The sequence below is a fragment of the Mytilus galloprovincialis genome, chromosome 4 (assembly GCF_965363235.1).
Source record: "Mytilus galloprovincialis chromosome 4, xbMytGall1.hap1.1, whole genome shotgun sequence".
NCBI classification, from domain to species: domain Eukaryota; kingdom Metazoa; phylum Mollusca; class Bivalvia; order Mytilida; family Mytilidae; genus Mytilus; species Mytilus galloprovincialis.
In genome coordinates this window covers 11,548,338-11,569,325 of record NC_134841.1, presented here as the reverse complement: position 1 = coordinate 11,569,325, position 20,988 = coordinate 11,548,338, and the positions used below count along the sequence as shown (strand labels likewise).

The following is a 20,988-nucleotide window of genomic DNA, read 5'->3' as shown; positions in this document are numbered from 1 at the left end:
CGCTGTATGGAGTTTGTATCATAAACAAAGGCTTTGCGGTTTCATTTCGGAAGTTTTCTTCTTCCCAGAATTATTTGTAAATGATGGATAAATAAACAAACCGCCATCAAACATATCAGTTGACTGTAACTCTTTGAACAGAAAGGATCATTCTCACTGCTGTGACAGTCCCCAGTTAAAAGCACGACTTAGTATGGCTAGCCAATCTATTCCTGGGCCAATTGTCAGGCAACCATCATCTCCTACCTTGGTAGGGACCCGAGAGAGAAGGGCAAATATGGGAACATCGTTTGAGGAGGAAAGACAACCATCAATCCAAGTAATGGACAGATTGGAACATTCGATAGACGAGGACCAAGAAGAATCTAGTGAAAAGAAAAAAAGGAAAACAAAACGCAATTCGATTCGTATTATCATTACCAGGGTCTTCTCAGCAATATTAGTTATTGCAGACTGTGTTTCTGACTGGTTGCAGTATTTTGAAATTATTACAACGCCGTTAGAAATTATACCCGGTTTAAATGAGGCCAAAAGTGATGCTGAACGATCGCTTCGCAGTTCACCGCAAGCATCGAACCAAACTTGCACAAGTAAGAGTGATGTTGGTGCTCAATTTATGTACTTTACAATAGCGGGAACAGTGGGATCGTTAATCCAACTTGCAAATATTATCTTCCAGATTTACAGCGAAGTTGAGTATCTTAAAAAGAAAAAGAATAAGCAATTTAGCGAAGATAACGACGGCACTCCTAAAAAACTACTGGATGGTAGGACAGAAACTCTTTATTCCTTACTTTTCATAGAAATACCGCAAGGAATTCTTCTCCTGAAGTACCAAGATGCATGCCTACCGAGTTTGAGTTTGAAGGCTTCTAAAAAAGATAAACGTCGCGTTAAACAGCGTATTTTGGCTGTCGTTAATGGTGGTATTGCACTTTTGAACAATGCTTTTCGTTATATAACATGCTCTAAATGTTGCGAAGAAGACATTGAAGACTCAACATGCGGATGGTGTCGTGTCGCTTGTGGAAAGTATATTGAATGTTTTAGCAGCGCTAGAGAAAAATGTGTTGTTTGTTCTGGCAGCTCTAAAGCAAAGTCCAAAAAACCAAAAAAATCCAGCGGAAAGTGTTGTGGTTCTTTTCGGAGTCTCCTTACATGCTTCTTTCCGTGTTTGTGCTTTTTTTCCCGGTATGTTTATCTTTTGTATTTTCTGCAAGAAACATATATTGCAAAAATGTTTATAAATTTGTTAATAGTAAATATTCGATTTAGGGTGTAGTCATTTATTATTCTGGGAGAAGAGAGGGACAGAAGGGTTGTTTTTAACGATTTGCTCATTTTAACCTGTCTGTCTTTGCCGCGCAAATTTTCATATCTATACACATTTATTTGTTGCATTTTGGTGGTCAGAAAACTAATTGTAATAACAAAGAAGCCCATACGTACCCTATAAAAAAAATGATATATCGTTATCTCAATTTATATATATTCATTTTGATATAAGTTAATCGTTATCTCGATATATTTATATCGTTATATCGACATATTTTTTTCGCTAGAACTATTATGCGGCATAAAAAAGAGTTCACCAATCGTATACATTTGCCTTTCGACGTACTTCAAACTTATGCAACGAACGTCTAACGATTACTAAAGCGTTCTTCATGCGTGTACATAACGTATAGGTCTTAGTCAATTTTCTCTGTACGTTTGGTGCATGCCGGTCTATACGCCAATGTGTGATGTCGGCATCATATACACGAGGTCGGACAACTGTCGATGAGCGCTTGCTAACCCACGAGAGGATAAATCGATAGTTCCAGTATCTCTTTTCGATAAAAATCATTCTATTTATATTTTCCTGAGTTTTTTTTTTTTTTTTATTTAACGCCAATTTGTCCCAGGTTAGAGTAGTCTTGTTAATTCTCTTACTATGTCTTATTTATTACGACCTCTAGTATATTAAAGATATTTATGCTAGTTAAAGCTGGTCTGGGACATTTAAAACATAATGTTAAATATAGGTTAAAATAGACTTTGTTAGCTTTCTATTGCCCCTGGATGGATGGCATTTCTGTGAACCGGGAATCTTAATCTATTACCTGGACGACTATGATAATTGTTAACAGGGAATATTTTGGAATAATAATAAGAAGAATGGCTCCAGCTTTTACGACTTTCAAAATATTGTTAGAATTATGAAAAAAATTGCAAAAAGAAAGGGCCATAGCTCTGAAAAGAATTTTCCAATCAACCTGAACTTTAAATTCGGCAGAAGCAGATCTAAATCAACTCTCTGCTAGCTTTGATATCTGTTTAAGTTTTTGAGTTATTTGCAAAAAGGTGGCAAGCACCACCTTGACTATATAATTATATCGAGATAACGACATGATTATATCGAGATAACGATTTAATTATATCGAGATAAAGAAATACATATATCGATATAACGATATAGACATCGACATAACAATATAAATATATCGAGATAACGATATATATATATATATATATATATATCGAAATAACAATATTTATATTGAGATAACGATATAATATTATTTTTTTGTAGGTCCTCTCTGGGCTTCCATAATATCCAACTCTTCTGAAAGTGACTAAATTATAAAAAATATAACATATTTGATTAATGAAAATTCTCAAATTTGTTCAAGCACACAAATAAAGCTAAAAAGTCAATGATGTGATAATTGTCAAATGAAAAATTAGCATGAAAAAGTGTGGGTAATTATTATCTTTGAAACTTTTGACTTGCAAATGATCTGTTGAATGAAATAGCACAAATATATCGTTATTTTTATATAGAAAAAAAAACGTACTGAGGTATAGACATATAATATCCTTTGTATAACAATGCAAGGTTATGATTTGGGTGATGCAGTTTATATTTTGTTTTTGCAGATACGAATCCCCCATGTTGTGTGGCATTTGTGGAAAGAAATGCATCATTGATAAGTGTAAATGTTCTACTGAACCGTGGTCCTACAAGCTTTCCTTGTGTGGATTATGTTATTGCCACTACTGCCCACTTGTAGACCCAGACGATCCCGAAGGTGGTGGACAAAAATGCTGCGATGTGACCGGTGGTAGTTTGTGTAATAGGTACACTAGAAAATGACCATAATTTTACTCGAAAGTAACTTTTATTAGAGAAATTTTAAATGTGTTTCCAACTCTTCTGAAAATAACTTTATTATAAAAATATAGAATATTGGAATAATAATAAAATCAATTCCCTATTTATAAAAGAATCTTGATGGGGTTTACAAAATACAGAATAATGGACAAAATTTGCACAACTGAAAGGTCGGAAAAAATAAAGAACTTCCTTTCCGAACTGGGTATAACTAATAAATAAACCATGTTTCCATATATTTAATTAACTAATAAACAATATAAAACTTTGATTTATAAGTGATAACATTGAGAAAAAATGGTATGCCCTATTGATGACAAGGCAAGACTTAGAATTTGTGTTAGGCAGTCTACACTTTTCTTTTTCAGATACGAATGCCCCATGTTGTGTTGTATTTGTGGAAATAAATGCGTCATTGATAAGTGCAAATGCTCTACCGAACCGTGGTCTTACAAGCTTTCCTTGTGTGGACTCTGCAATTTCCACCTCTGCCCACTTATTAACCCTGATGATCCCGAGGGAGGAGGACAAAAATGCTGCGATGTGACCAGTGGACTTTGTAAATGTTCAGACGAAACTTGCTTCGATGGGACAATCGGATGTTGTGAGTGTTCAATAGGGAAATGCTGCGATGCGACAGGCTTGAGTTGCAACAGTTCAGACGGAAAATGCGCTGTGACAATCGGATGTTGCGAATGGTCAACCGGAAATTGCTGTGCGGGGAAAGGGACTTGTTTGAAGTGTCCAGAAAGAAAACCCAGAGAACCTAGAGAACCCAGAGAACCCAGCGATGGATGCAAATGTTTTGAGGGAAAAGGCTGCGATGGATGCAAATGCGATGACCCAGGCGAGTGTTTTAAATCTTCATATGGAAAATGTTGCGGTGGTACAGACGATTTAATGAAATGTTCAAACGCATGTTCTAATCCTTTTGATTATGAACCTCTTGCATGTAACGTGCGACTTGCCTTTATTGTTAATATCTTTTATTGGGTATTGTATGTTTATAGCGTGCTTACAATGTTCGGTATTGTGATGAAGGTTCATTCATAAAAGAAAACAAGTAGTTTATTTGGTTCTCCTTATGGATTTTGATCAGCAATTTTGTGAAATGCTCGACAAAAAAAATTCAAATCAGTATTTGTAAATATGTGATTACTGACACAACTGCATGTTTTATCTATATTCCTTCATTATCATAACTAAACATATATTTATCTTTTAGAAAAAATGGAAATAGTGCATATGAAAACCTTTGAAAAATCTTCCTGGTAGTTACAATATGTATTTCTATGTATTTTTGTTACTTTATAAATATTTACAACAATAGTGTGTTCTTGTTTAGACAACAAATTGTTTCAGGCCAGTGTTAGTTTTGTGTAATCACATGGCGTCCGTCGTCTGTCCTCGTCGTCATCCCTTAACATTCATCTGTTAACTTATAAAAAGATCTTCCACTCTAAAACTAATGAGCCAAATTTAACTAAACTTGGACACAATTATCACTTGTGTATCTTGTTTGTGTCCGATTACCATACCTTTCAACCATGATGGCCGAAATGGTTACAAATAGAACATAAGGGTAAAATAATTGTTTTAGCTATGGTCTTGAAAACTTCAGACGACTTCTTAAAGGAGTTATTACCCTTAAATGACGATTAATTTTACCAATATTGTGTGTTTAAAGTTTGTCTATCATTCAAAAATCATGATATTGCTAAAATCCTCAGTGAAATTAAGAAATAATTGATGCAAGCTATACTTTATTGTAGTTTTAACATGGGTAGGCATTATATTCGTGATTATTTTTGTCCGACCGATAGTGAGGGCTAAAATAACACGAATAAAATGCATACACATGTTAAAACTACAATAAAGTTTAGCATGTATCAATTATTTCGATTCTGATGAAGACAATTAAGGTAATTTCTATGTCCGATGTGTATTAGTGTAGAGTGTTTCTGTAGGCTCTTCCATATACCCCCTTTTTTGTTTGTAAAGAGACAAACGACTGGCAATGTAATTTTTCAGAGGGAGCAGTTTTGAACAGCCAGCATGAACGGTTGTCGTATCTAGGTCACATATATCAATTTCCAGATGCAACACATTACAGTCATAATAAATGAAAAATAACAACATGTGCATCGTTCAAGAGTTTTGGAAGTGTTTTAAATAAAAGAAATATATTAAATGCATAATAATTTGATAAAATTCATTATTCTGCAGTAGTCAATATACGCATGGGCAAACAAATTTTATTGGAATTAGAACATGGGTTTATTCACAAAGCGAAAGAAGCACGTCATATTAGAATCTTTAACTGATTGGACAGTCACATCAATATGTGGCAGAATCAACCACATCATCGCCCTTGTAATAAGCACTCAGAGGTGGATGGACGACGAGAAAGGTTTTACTTTTCTCTTTTTCTATGACATATAAAAAAACAATCTCAATCCGGTTTAATATATAAGTAAAAGAAAATGTAATGACTCAGCGTCCGTTCAGGAAGATTTATTGCTTCTTTAGGTAAAGATCCAATCAACAAATTTTCTGACAAAAACCATTACAAACTTCCCTGATTTGCCTCTCATCACAACAGTACAAACAGTAGTAAAGAATTCATTCGAGGAAGAAGTCAATATCTGACTCACCTTTCTGTGAAAGAAATACAAGATGAACTTTCAACCAAGGTGTACCTGATAATGTTAGATTTAAAATTTAAAAAAAAACGAAACACTAACCGTTTGACCTTAAGAACGTCAACAACTCCTCAGTCTATTAAATTGGGGTGCTTCGGATGCAGAGAAGACAGGTTAATCCCTAATCCAGTTCGATGATTGACTTGTCAAAAGGTCGTGGAACCAACAAGTCATCGCAGGCAGAAATGCTTCCTTTGAATGTTCTATTGAAGGGCATGTGGAAACAACCTGTAACTCTGAATCTCTGCAAGCTGTGGTGGATTTTATGTTTTTCGTCTTGTTTTCTTTTAAGAAAAAAATATAATTAAAATTTAAACAGAAGGAAACAGCAGTTAATCAGAACCTATACAGGTAGCTTCTGCTTCGAATGATCTTCTAGTTTCAAATACCCAATCGGATGCCATTAAAATTTATCGTATATTCAGTTACGATACTACACAAACTGAAATGGCCCATTGATGCTGACACTTTAACAAAATTGCCTGTTAAAACAAAATTATAATTCCAAGAAAACCAAAATCTTATAACACCGCTACCTAGTCAGCACAAACTGCGTTACAGACAAATCGAAATAAATGAGAAAGTATTCTTTTCTCAAAATAGGTATGCTTAGGATTCGCAGATTGAAGGCAATGGTGTTCAGAAAAATTTCTATCACAAGGTGATTGGGTGAAACATGTTTGCAAGTTTAATCCTATTCGCCCTTCTCATCATTCATAACCAATCTTATCCAATGCAATTGATGAGGTCTTGGAATGAATCTTGAACGAAACAATTACTTTATGTTCAATCTCCTAGTTCTAAAAGTGATAAAGCAAAACTAAACATTGTAACTGACCAGTTACCCTCACCTTATATTCTAAAGGGAGATTTCAATGACCACCATTCAAGGAAGAGCAGATCTTTGAATGACCAGGCCAAATTATAGAAGACGTTGTGTCTTAAGAGGGCTTGTGCATTTTGATGGATCTGATACTTATCTTTGCATATACTTTTATTGATCTAACTTTATGCTATCCTTCTCTTCTGCAAGATATTGGTGGCCATTGTGATATGTTGTTTGTTATATTGTTCAGTTTGAAAATTAAGTATTGCTGTGGTTTTAAAAAGTAGTATGAAAGTATCTTTGTATATTGATGATTTGAAAAATATGAGTGATATAGAACTTCAATTACAAGTATATCTTGATAAAATTGAAAATAGGCTTCTAGGAATGAAAACTCTAGCCCTACCAATTCTAATTCAATGGTTTACTGTTTTACCTGATTCATGCCCAGATATATTAAAGAAGATACAAGCTAAGCTATAGAGATTTGATTGGGATGGTAAAGGGGACAAACTTAAAAGAAATATACTTTTCTCAAATTTCGAGGATGACGGGGTAAAAATGCCACATCTTGAATCCTATATAAAAAAAGTATCAAAGGTACCAGGATTATAATTTAGTACGCCAGACGCGCGTTTCGTCTACATAAGACTCATCAGTGACGCTTATATCAAAATATTTATAAAGCCAAACAAGTACAAAGTTGAAGAGCATTGAGGATACAAAATTCCAAAAAGTTATGCCAAATACGGCTAAGGTAATCTATGCCTGGGATAAGAAAATCCTTAGTATTTTGAAAAATTCAAAATTTTGTAAACAGGAAATTTATAAAAATGACCACATTATTGATATTCATGTCAACACCGAAGTGTTGACTACTGGGCTGGTGATACCCTCGGGGACGAAACGTCCAACAGCAGTGGCATCGACCCAGTGGTGTAAAAAGTTATCAAAGGTACCAGGATTATAATTTAGTACGCCAGACGCGCGTTTCGTCTACATAAGACTCATCAGTGACGCTCACATCAAAATATTTATAAAGCCAAACAAGTACAAAGTTGAAGAGCATTGAGGATCCAAAATTCCAAAAGGTTATGCCAAATACGGCTAAGGTAATCTATGCCTGGGATAAGAAAATCCTTAGTATTTTGAAAAATTCAAAATTTTGTAAACAGGAAATTTATAAAAATGACCACATTATTGATATTCATGTCAACACCGAAGTGTTGACTACTGGGCTGGTGATACCCTCGGGGACGAAACGTCCACCAGCAGTGGCATCGACCCAGTGGTGTAAAAAGTTATCAAAGGTACCAGGATTATAATTTAGTACGCCAGACGCGCGTTTCGTCTACATAAGACTCATCAGTGACGCTCATATCAAAATATTTATAAAGCCAAACAAGTACAAAGTTGAAGAGCATTGAGGATCCAAAATTCCAAAAAGTTATGCCAAATACGGCTAAGGTAATCTATGCCTGGGATAAGAAAATCCTTAGTATTTTGAAAAATTCAAAATTTTGTAAACAGGAAATTTATAAAAATGACCACATTATTGATATTCATGTCAACACCGAAGTGTTGACTACTGGGCTGGTGATACCCTCGGGGACGAAACGTCCACCAGCAGTGGCATCGACCCAGTGGTGTAAAAAGTTATCAAAGGTACCAGGATTATAATTTAGTACGCCAGACGCGCGTTTCGTCTACATAAGACTCATCAGTGACGCTCATATCAAAATATTTATAAAGCCAAACAAGTACAAAGTTGAAGAGCATTGAGGATCCAAAATTCCAAAAAGTTATGCCAAATACGGCTAAGGTAATCTATGCCTGGGATAAGAAAATCCTTAGTATTTTGAAAATTCAAAATTTTGTAAACAGGAAATTTATAAAAATGACCACATTATTGATATTCATGTCAACACCGAAGTGTTGACTACTGGGCTGGTGATACCCTCGGGGACGAAACGTCCACCAGCAGTGGCATCGACCCAGTGGTGTAAAAAATTATCAAAGGTACCAGGATTATAATTTAGTACGCCAGACGCGCGTTTCGTCTACATAAGACTCATCAGTGACGCTCATATCAAAATATTTATAAAGCCAAACAAGTACAAAGTTGAAGAGCATTGAGGATCCAAAATTCCAAAAAGTTATGCCAAATACGGCTAAGGTAATCTATGCCTGGGATAAGAAAATCCTTAGTATTTTGAAAAATTCAAAATTTTGTAAACAGGAAATTTATAAAAATGACCACATTATTGATATTCATGTCAACACCGAAGTGTTGACTACTGGGCTGGTGATACCCTCGGGGACGAAACGTCCACCAGCAGTGGCATCGACCCAGTGGTGTAAAAAGTTATCAAAGGTACCAGGATTATAATTTAGTACGCCAGACGCGCGTTTCGTCTACATAAGACTCATCAGTGACGCTCATATCAAAATATTTATAAAGCCAAACAAGTACAAAGTTGAAGAGCATTGAGGATCCAAAATTCCAAAAACTTATGCCAAATACGGCTAAGGTAATCTATGCCTGGGATAAGAAAATCCTTAGTATTTTGAAAATTCAAAATTTTGTAAACAGGAAATTTATAAAAATGACCACATTATTGATATTCATGTCAACACCGAAGTGTTGACTACTGGGCTGGTGATACCCTCGGGGACGAAACGTCCACCAGCAGTGGCATCGACCCAGTGGTGTAAAAAATTATCAAAGGTACCAGGATTATAATTTAGTACGCCAGACGCGCGTTTCGTCTACATAAGACTCATCAGTGACGCTCATATCAAAATATTTATAAAGCCAAACAAGTACAAAGTTGAAGAGCATTGAGGATCCAAAATTCCAAAAAGTTATGCCAAATACGGCTAAGGTAATCTATGCCTGGGATAAGAAAAATCCTTAGTATTTTGAAAAATTCAAAATTTTCTAAACAGGAAATTTATAAAAATGACCACATTATTGATATTCATGTCAACACCGAAGTGTTGACTACTGGGCTGGTGATACCCTCGGGGACGAAACGTCCACCAGCAGTGGCATCGACCCAGTGGTGTAAAAAGTTATCAAAGGTACCAGGATTATAATTTAGTACGCCAGACGCGCGTTTCGTCTACATAAGACTCATCAGTGACGCTCATATCAAAATATATATAAAGCCAAACAAGTACAAAGTTGAAGAGCATTGAGGATCCAAAAGTCCAAAAAGTTATGCCAAATACGGCTAAGGTAATCTATGCCTGGGATAAGAAAATCCTTAGTATTTTGAAAAATTCAAAATTTTGTAAACAGGAAATTTATAAAAATGACCACATTATTGATATTCATGTCAACACCGAAGTGTTGACTACTGGGCTGGTGATACCCTCGGGGACGAAACGTCCACCAGCAGTGGCATCGACCCAGTGGTGTAAAAAGTTATCAAGGGTACCAGGATTATAATTTAGTACGCCAGACGCGCGTTTCGTCTACATAAGACTCATCAGTGACGCTCATATCAAAATATTTATAAAGCCAAACAAGTACAAAATTGAAGAGCATTGAGGATCCAAAATTCCAAAAATGCAAATAAAAAATTGATTTTTACGTCTCAAATCAATGCTTTAGACATGAAAACTACACACTGTAAATTTGGTCTTTTCACTTTACACATACTGTCTATGGTAAATCAATTGATAATGGAAATTTTTAAAATTGTCGTTTTATGTTAATTTTGTCAAAAAAAATAAATTTCGGCAAATGACGTCATGAAAGCAAGAAATGTTTTTTTGGAAACGGATTTATATTTCCGTGGTCATTAAGTATTACTACCTTCAATATTTGTCCTATCAACGGAAAACTTCATCTTTAATTTGAAAAAAAGTCGTGTATCGTTTCTTTTGTTGACTAGTATAGTTGGTAACAATTATGGTTGACCATAATATTTATGAGTTATTACAAAACTATTGTTTGTACATCTTTATTTGTAGACGAGATAAGAGAGTGATATGAGAATAATAAAAATATATATTACAAAAAGAGTTTATATGTTTAGGCTGCTGTAATGTCATTGGTACATTTTAGAATGAAAATACCCAACTGGTTTTTGAGCATTCATGCTTGAAGCTAACATCATAATTGTTGCTACGCATTTGTGATAAATGCTGTTTTGTACCAGAAGACATAGACTGTGTTAATGATACAACACAATTTTAACAGTCATCAGAAAATGTTTGACCGATACGGCGTGACTTTATCTCAACAAACAAAAGATCACATTTCCTAGAAGTTAAAAAGAGTTGTTTGATCTGTTTATTTGTCGATTGTAATTAACATTAACGATACCAATTTTATTTTTTCCCTGTGTTGATTAGATTTGTCGACAGGATGGACAAGATTCTTACACTGTTAGTCCAGTCAATCTTTGCAATAGATGTTAAAACATCAATAACACTACAACTGAAAATGTATCAGTGTTCTTTTGTATCTATGATATCATTATCTTTGGTATACCAAATATTTGAGGTTCGAATCGTCGTTTTTTTAATACAAATTCAATAAAAACTGGGACAATCTTCGCGTTAATGGAGCAAAAAAAAATTGTTTAAAATCTCACAAACATATCTACACAGGAAAACTGACAAAATCGCATTACTAGAAAAAAAAAGGTATTTTTAGGCACGAACATAGATTTTTATCAGAATACTCCAAAATCAGGAAGTAGGAAAACTTGTCAATTTGTAACTCTTAAAGCATGTGACAGATCACAAAAACGATTGTAGAAGGAAACGGATAAAATTGTATGACAATGATAAAAAGTATTTTGAAGAAGAGTCTTAGATTTGAATGATTAATTTTTCGTAAACGGGATAACGGAGAAATTTGACGGATGTACGATATACAAATTTGAAGATGTTTTGTAAATATCAGCACCCAACGTTAATATTGAAAAAATGAGAAGAATTAATGATGTCGTAGTCAAAAGCTTACTTTTATAAATAATCAAAATATAAAACTGGTAAATCAAATAGAATGTATCTATTTTTTTTTAAATATACATTAACTGTGTCCCACATCCACCCCTCCCCAAATCCCGATTTATTTGCCCTGTTCATAATATTTTTGCTACAAAATAATCTAATATATATCTTGATATGACAATGTTGTCGGTGTTGACATGAATATCAATAATGTGGTCATTTTTATAAATTTCTGTTTACAAAACTTTGAATTTTTCGAAAAACTAAGGATTTTATTACCCCAGGCATAGATTACCTTAGCCGTATTTGGTACAACTTTTTGGAATTTTGGATCCTCATTGCTCTTCAACTTTGTACTTGTTTGGCTTTATAAATATTTTGATATGAGCGTCACTGATGAGTCTTATGTAGACGAAACACGCGTCTGGCGTACTAAATTATAATCCTGGTACCTCTGATAACTATTGTCTACATCTGCAATGTTACAGTAAGAATAAAGGGGCAATTTGGGATAGTATTTGTTATATTTCTTTTCCAACCTTTAAAACATATAAAAATATATAAAGATATAAGAATTCAATGTGATTCATCATAAATTACAATTTTAATATCGATTACCAAATAGTTTACACCAACTAAATTCTATAAGCTACCAGGCATTTAATTGTTTACACAGATTTTAAAAACCTACTGAGGGTTTGAATCACCTATCCATGGTAACGGTAATAGTCACTAAATTTATTTATTTTTTAAACTGACATATACTTGACTGTGTCAACGGAACACGTCTTGCTCTGTCGAGAGTTCGAGCGATTCCCAATAACAGATAAAAGAAAGTTCAAATTACCTTGAGGAATTCGTCCAATCATTTGTTAAGTCAGACAGTACAAGTTATTTAGAGAAAACATCATCAGATATAATATTCTTTTTTGAAATACATTTCGAAATAAAGAAACTTCAGTTAAAATTTTAAGTTTTACTTCGTACCGATCAGATGATTAACGCCCTTACCCATTGTATAATACGGTTTGTTGCCATGGTGTGCTGTTACACCAATATATCAAATTTGGAGGATAGAGCACTCGCTATCAAACAACATGCAATCCACAATTTTCTACATTTGAAAATGCCTATACCAAGACAGGAATATGACAGTTGTTATCCATTCGTTTGATGTGTTTTATAATTTGATTTTGCCATTTGATTAGGGATTTTTCGTTTTGAATTTTCCTCGGAGTTCAGTATTTGATTAGGGATTTTTCGTTTTGAATTTTCCTCGGAGTTCAGTATTTTTTCGCTAAACAACTGTGTTACATCTGTAATAAATGGCGTATTTCACTCACAAAGACTTCTATCCCTGTCGTGATTGGGTTTGTCAGCAAGACGAATAAGATGCTTACCAAGTTTGTCAAGTCAAGCTTTGCAATGAATAATGTTTTAACATCAACAAAACTGCCACAAAAAATGTATGAGTGTTCTTTTGAGTTTAGAATGTCATTATCTTTGGTATAGCAAACGTCTACCAACATAAATGTGGACTGGGAGTTAAAATAAGCGTTTCAAACCGAGGAAATGTATTTAGTTGATGGAGCAACATCTTTTAAAACAATGCAAAAAAATAAAAATCAAAACAACACTATTTATAATCTAACAAACATATCTGCACTGAAAACTGACAAAATAGAATGACCAGAAAAAAGAATCTTGCGGTACAAACATACTAGTATCATAAAATCTCCGAAAACAGGAAACCGGAACATTTGTCATTGTTACTCTTAAAGAATATGAAAGATCACAAAAACGATTGTATTAGGAAACTGATAAATATCATGACTTTGGAAACAAGTGTTTTGAAGTAAAAAAATAAGATTTTTATGATTAAATTTCCGTCAACAGGAAAGGGAAAACATGACAAATAAATTTAGAACAATTGAAGGTCTTTCCACCCGATACGATATAGTTTGATGTTGAAAATAATAAATCTCAGTTAGAAATGTGATGAAACGGAAAAGTGAAAAGACCTAATAAATATTAATTTTAATATTATAGTTTGTACATACCAGCACCCAAAATTCCTATTTAAAAATGAGAAGAATTAATGATGTTGTGGTTAAAAGCTTACTTTTAGAAATAATAAAATACAAAACTGAAAAATCAAACGAAATGTATTTATCAAACAAACAATAAGTCAAGCCCTTTCCAACTGAATTCATTCGGTTTGTTTAGTTCTTTTTGTGTGATGTTACACCAATATCTTAAGTTTTAAAAAGGATTGAGCACTCGCAAACAGGTTGCACGCCACTACAGTCTATATGTGGTTGTCCCAATTCAGGATCCTGTAATTCAGTTGGTGGTTACTGTCGTCATTTTTTGGTTATCCTCAATCAGGCCATTGCTTGTCTCTTTTATGTAGTTTTACATTTTGTCCTGACGGATACTTTGATATATATCTTTACGACATTGGTATAGTGACAAAAATGCAGTTAAAGCATAAAAATAGAATTTGTAGTTTTTTGTTTAATAGTAATTATCATAAATTACTCGTTTGAACTATACATTAACGAAAGCTTAATTGATAAATATCCTTTTATCCTTGGTTGCTATGAACTCGTTGTTGCTAGTGTGCTCTCCTTGAGGTCCACGCTATACTCTAGTTAACATTCTTAAACTTTTTCACAAACATTAGATGAATAATATATGAACTTTTACAATCGTTAATTCTTAATCTATAATTATCTGTATTTAAATTTAAATTGGCAATTGACACGTGATATTAGAACATTTATATTGAACTAACAGTAAAAGGTGACTTATTGGTCCATTGGGCCGGGTGTATTATATATGTAATTATATTTTGTACAAATTTTTGCTGGTTTACACATGTCACTATAATAAACAATTTACTTACTTACTTACTTACTATATAACAAGAAAACTTGACTATTATGGAAAAAGTTGGTGATTTTATTGGTAGTTTTTTACTTAAGAAGAACAGGTTTTGATACTATTATTTAATATCAATGTGTTTGTTGTTTAAAATTTTAATTACGTTTTGGCTCTGATTCTGACTGAGACTTATTTTGATATAATGATACATATTTTATATTGTAATGTATTATTGTTGACTTAATTACTTCGATCATTGTACTTGATTTACATGCTCTTGATGGACCCTGTAATTTGGAAATAGAATATTCTTATACTTATTCTTATTCGTGTAAAGACACAGACACATTGTGCGAGTTCGCACATTTATTATTTGGCTGTTGATGGAGAAGCATCGGAAAAATCATACCAGCAAATAAAAGAAGTTAGAATTGGAAAGTTTTTATGCCCCACCTATGATAGTAGAGATGCATTATGATTTCTGGTTTGTGCGTCCGTCCGTTCGTTCGTCTGTTCGTCCGTTCGTCCGTTCGTCCCGCTTCAGGTTAAAGTTTTTGGTCAAGGTAGTTTTTGATGAAGTTGAAGTCCATTCAACTTCAAACTTAGTTTAAATAATAGTTTATTTCAAACCAAAAGCAATACAGCTTATAGGTATATCATAAATATAAACATGTATATCATAACAGAACATTTTAAATACAATTGGAGGCAATACTACATAGTATAAATTAATTCAGAGGATTGTCGTGCAAATTTTATATCTGTGGCGTATTTCAGATATTTCCTAAATTAGACAATTCCGATACATTGTTTGTTGACAATAATTGAACTTATTTAAAAACTGATGCATTTGTATAATAATACTTTTTCATATACAATTTTCCTTTAATGTCATATTTTTGACATTTTAAAATAAAATGAAACTAATCCTCGGTGTCAACCATGTTCCCTATGAAATGATCTTTCTAATTTAAATGCCATATTAGATTTTTACCCTAATTTCACCGTCCACTGAACATAAAAAATGATAGTGCGAGTGGGGCACCCGTGTACGTTGGACACATTTTTGTTAATCCTAGTCCGAGTTGAAAGCTTGTGGTTTTGAAGCAAACGGTTTAGAAGACTTTACGATCAGTCCCAGAGGGTATCATCGGCTCAGTACAGTACTTCGGTACTGACATGATTTAACAAACCTTTCTAAAATTGTCCGTTTATAAATTTTGAAATTATGAAGAAACTAAGGTTTCAACTCCCTCAGGCAAAATTGACTTTGTATAAATTAGGCTATTTATTTATGGTATTTTTGTCATATATCTCTTCAGCGATTTTGGTACTTATACATCCTCGGATTTCAAATGTTTGGTTTTGAGCGTTCCTGATGAAGGTAAATCCAGAAAGGCGCTTCAGACGCATGAAACTATTGAACGTGTTTTCTATTTTTTGCAAGCTACCGGGTTGTTCTGAAACTGTAATTTCCAACGGGAAAAATCGCAGTCCCTCGAACAGGTAGTTTGTAATAGTATGGTGACTTCGGTTTTTCGGGAATAAGTTGTCTCAGGAACTAGGTGCTTCAGAGACTAGGTGTTTCAAAACTAGTTGTCTCGGGAACTAGGTGCTTCATTTATTTTAAATTAAAAATTAAACAGAAATATGACAAAAACAAATCACCCCCTACATATTTCAATATTGGGGATAGATATTTAAATGTTTTACACGCAATATTAAGAAACAAATGCAGTGCCCTTAATATGGATCTGTATCACGCAAATATTAAACCTAACGCAATGTGTCAATGTGGTTATTTATACGAAAATGCTCAACATTATTTCCTCTCGTGTAAACATTATACAGTGCAAAGGAATAAATTATTTTTTGAACTTAGGAAAGAAAATATACCTACCGACTTTGAAAATTTAATGTACGGCAATGCTTTGTTTAATATGAACATAAACACGCTAATTTTTATAAAAGTGCAGCATTATATTAAAGAGACCAATCGCTTTTCATAGTTTATAGACATAATGGTTAAATATATACCAATAACAATGTTAATTAAAAACCAATTGTTCAGAGAACAATTGAAGGTCTTTCCACTAGTAAAGATCTATTTTGATATTGAAATATGAAAAATCAATTTAAAATGTTAGTTCTATGGCTTTATGATGTATTTATATGAATTTAAAGCAAAGGTCAAAATCTAGAACGTCCTTTTAACCTGTGACCTTGACCTCAATTTCAAGGTCACAAACCAAGGACCTTAAATCATAAGACCCTAGGTCTTTAATATGTTTGGTTAATGAGTAATACCACTTTACGCGTAATTCTAAATGTAAGATGGACAAAAACTCCCATTTATTGTATGCGCACCCTTTCAACCAAAATATACAAGTAAGGACATGTCGCAACTAACTATTTAGGAAAAAATATTTGTCGATATGTCATACGGTATTTGAAAATAAGTGAAAATAAGCCAAAATCAAATTTTAGAATATGACCTTGACCTTTGACCTTGACCTAATTTTCATTTTTTTTAACCAAGGATCTCAAATCAAGAGACCCTAGGTCTCTATCACTTATGGTTTACCAGTTAGAAACGCATATCACCTATATCAAATACATCAGGGGGAATAACTCTCATATGGAGTCTCTGGATAGCTTCGGTCAAAACTAAAATCCTAATCCTGAAGATGTAACGAGCAATTTGGTAAAATAATTTTGTCGTAATCTTTTACGGTTGCGAAGGAGTAGTGGCCACAAGAAAAAAAGTGTTTGGGGAGATAACTCCTACAACGTCAAGTATTTGGTTACGCTGTTGTCAGTATTTAAAGCGTATAAACTATATGATATCATGTTCCAAATATCTAAGCGACATCTTTTGAAACATCAATATTACGCAAGAAAAAAATTAGGCGGAAAAAAAAAAAAATAATAATAATTAAAAACCAATTGTTCAGAGAACAATTGAAGGTCTTTCCACCACTTACAATTTATTTGATATGAAAACATTGAATTCAGTTTAAATTTCAGTTCCGATGGCTTTATAATTTTTAAATATGAATTTAAAGCAAATGTCAAAATCTAGACCGTCTAATTTGACTATGACCTTGACCCCAATTTCAAGGTCATAAACCAAGGACCTCAAATCAAAAGACCTTAGGTCTGTCATATGTATAGTTAATGATTTATATCAATTAACGCATTATTCTAAATATAAAAGGGAAGAAAACTCCCATTTACGGTCAACGTACCCTCACAATCAAAAGTCAAGTGTTACGACATGTCGCAACTAACAATTTAGTAAAAATAATTTGTCGTAATCTTATAAGGTTTTTAAAAATAAGTGAAAACAAGCCAAAATCAAAATTAAGAATATGACCTTGACCTTTGACCTTGACCTCATTTTAATTTTTTTGGACCAAGGATCTCAAATCAAAATACTCTAGGTCTCTATCAATTATGGTTTACCATTTAGAAATGCATAATACTTAATTCAAATGGAAAAGGGGGAATAACTCTCATATGGAGTTTCCGTAAATCTTTGGTCCAAATGAATATCCTAATCCTGATGATGTAACGAGCAATTAGGTAAAATAATTTTGTCGTAATCTTTTACGGTTGCGAAGGAGTAATGGCCACAAGAAAAACAGTGTTTGGGGAGATAACTCTTACAACGTAAAGTATTTTGTTACGCGGTTGTAAATTTTTAAAGCGTATAAACTATACAATATCATATTTCAAATATCTAAGCGACATCTTATGAAACAACAAAACTACGCAAGAAAAAAATTTAGGCGGAAGAAGAAAAATAATAATAATCAGAACAAAAGCAATAGGTCTTTCCACGGAAAAGTGGAAAGACCTAATAATCAGAACAAAACCTATAGGTCTTTCCACGGAAAGGTGGAAAGACCTAATTACTTTTTGTTGACTTCGAATGAAATTGTTCATTTTTTCCTAAGACATGGATCATCAATTTGATTTATTATATAATCCATCAGTTGACAACAACAATTTAATTTAATTGTTTAAAATACAATAAAAACTTACCTTTTGAGTGAATATTTATTCCAAGATTAAAACAACCTATTAGGTAGGGCTATCATAAAAATTTACGGTCAACTCGACTTTTAGGAATCGATGAGCCATGTCGTTTAAATTCTTGTTAATTTCATGTCTCCATATTAATATTGTTTATGATGTTATTATTATTTATTTCATATTTGTTCGGTTATTTATTATTTGTATGTAATGGAGAAGACGTTCTAAGTTGCAAAACTTGTGTCTAATCCTATTGTCAATGTTTTTGAACAATAAAATATGTTTAAACTACACTAAACTAGGTGCTTCAGAGACTTGTTATTTCAGAACTAGTTGTCTCAGAAACTAGGTGTTCCAGAACTAGGTGTCTCGGGAACTTATGGATTTAAAGCTTATCTTCTTATAATTTGCGAAAGGTTATAATTGTTGAGCAAATCAGTTGGGTCTTCGGAGTCAGTGAAAGGATAAATCGCGGTTATAGTTTTTAATACATTGTTAAAAACCAGGTTTAAAAACGTGTAAAATTTGTAAAATTTTGTTAATTGTGAATATGAGAGTAAAACTAAAACAATATTAGTTGCAAAATATGAAGTATGGCGTTATTATATAACGATTTGAAAAGCCGACTTTTTTTTCTTATATTCCAAATGTTTTTGGGGGGAGGGGGTGCACCGGAATAATTTGCAAATAGAATTGATCATATTTATGGAAGGAACAATAGCGTTTAAATATCTTATTTTTAAAATATATTTTTTTTCATAAATCACGTTAAAAATAAATTTTACAATGAGAAAAGTTTTAATCAGAATAACACAATAGCCGATACTTTAAAATACTCTGCTTAAGAAAGAAAAAGTACGCTCAGTTCTTATGTTTATCTTTTTGGTGGCATTGATAGGTGATTAGAAATCAGTTATAATTATTATAACGGCAATTATCATTAACACACACATCTACAAATAGACTGTCCTTGTGCAAATTGAAACATAAGCTCCGTCCGATCAGTTGAAATTACATTGGTAATATCATAACAAAAAAGAGCAGTTTATTTACATTTATAACATAGAATAAAGAATTAAAATGGGGAATGTCTCAAAGACACAACAGCCAGACCAATTAGCATAAAACAGTCAAAAACCATCAATGAGTCTTCAAAACAGTGATAAAAATGTTTTCTCAAAAACGGGCTTCAACTGGCCTCTAAAAACAATAACTGTAAACTATTTCAGAGAAATGGACACCACTTTAAACTAGTGAAATCAGTGAACCAAAATAATAGAAATAGCTTCTTGACTTGGGAGAGGCATACATATACGGCGGGGTTAAACATGCCTTGTGAGTTCTCAGCCATCCACATCTAGCAAATGTAGAATAAACAATACGAACAGATAACCTGTTAAAGAAGTTCAGGTACGATTTGAGAATAGGTAACAGATGAAACTACTAGTAAGCACAATGAAGATGATCAACATGAATTTAGGTAGCACAATACAAAGATTTTATAACTCCAACTCCCATGTTTTTAAATGCTGTAACTTTCTTAATAATGCTTGAAAATTTATAAACGTGGTATTTATTGATAGCTAACAGTTTACTCTTTCCAATTAATGCAATGTTAGTATGATGCAACAATTATTAACCAATTATAATGTTAACTGTGTCTAAAATATTTTTCCTCAAAATTCCACTTTCAATTGAAATTAGCTTCCTCATAGGTATTCCTAATGGGTTGATTTTATTATATGTTGTTCCTATGGCCTTTATCTACAAAAGCGTGTCTCAGATTTCAGATAGAATGTATAGAACAAATTTTACACATAATTAACATTATCTTCTTTTATGTGGTTAGGATGTTCACACTAATTAGAGATTGAGGAGAGAATGAAATACCATAGGGACAATTTGAGACACCCTTTTGAAGCCCATGATGTGTTGATTCAGATTTCGTCTATATATACCTTATTTATTATTTTTTATGCATTCGTAAGAAAGTTACAGAATTTTAAAAGTTAGTGATTGGAAGTAAAAAAATCTTTGTATTGTGCTATTTCTAGACATCCCAGCTCAAGACCTCAATTAAACTGACCAAAAGGTTATGTCTTATAAGAATATACCACAATCCGTTTCGTTATGATTAAGTATCATGCTATCATTAATTATACTTCATACGAGAATCACAGAACCGTCATAACCCGTATCATGCCAACAACTGGTACAATGAATGTATTTATTTCAGACCCAATAATAAATAAAATTTTAATATTGGCGCATCTTTTATAGTATATATGTGGTGATTTCTTTTAGTAAACAGAACATTATTTGGAGTTAAATGCCATCTACAAATTCTGAATGTAGATCACAATGGACAGGAATAGATGTTTTCGTGGGCAACTTTTAGTTTCAGGTTG

The 20,988-nt window shown here is 33.0% G+C and overlaps 1 protein-coding gene across 1 annotated transcript; it reads left to right on the top strand.

Annotated features, from left to right (window-relative positions):
- Positions 1 to 89: 89 nt before the first annotated feature.
- Positions 90 to 4,484, top strand: LOC143071353 (uncharacterized). Its single transcript, XM_076245600.1, has 3 exons — positions 90 to 1,191; positions 2,923 to 3,123; positions 3,526 to 4,484. Exons 1-3 carry the CDS (start codon positions 194 to 196, stop codon positions 4,208 to 4,210), a joined length of 1,884 nt encoding a protein of 627 aa, XP_076101715.1. The 5' UTR covers positions 90 to 193; the 3' UTR covers positions 4,211 to 4,484.
- Positions 4,485 to 20,988: the final 16,504 nt, after the last annotated feature.

Excerpts from the sequence above, each read along its gene's own strand:
- LOC143071353 (XM_076245600.1), top strand. The coding sequence starts at position 194 with ATGGCTAGCCAATCTATTCCTGGGCCAATTGTCAGGCAACCATCATCT. Across the intron at positions 1,192-2,922 it reads TGTTTGTGCTTTTTTTCCCG|ATACGAATCCCCCATGTTGT; the intron begins GTATGTTTATCT and ends TTGTTTTTGCAG. Across the intron at positions 3,124-3,525 it reads GGTGGTAGTTTGTGTAATAG|ATACGAATGCCCCATGTTGT; the intron begins GTACACTAGAAA and ends TTTCTTTTTCAG.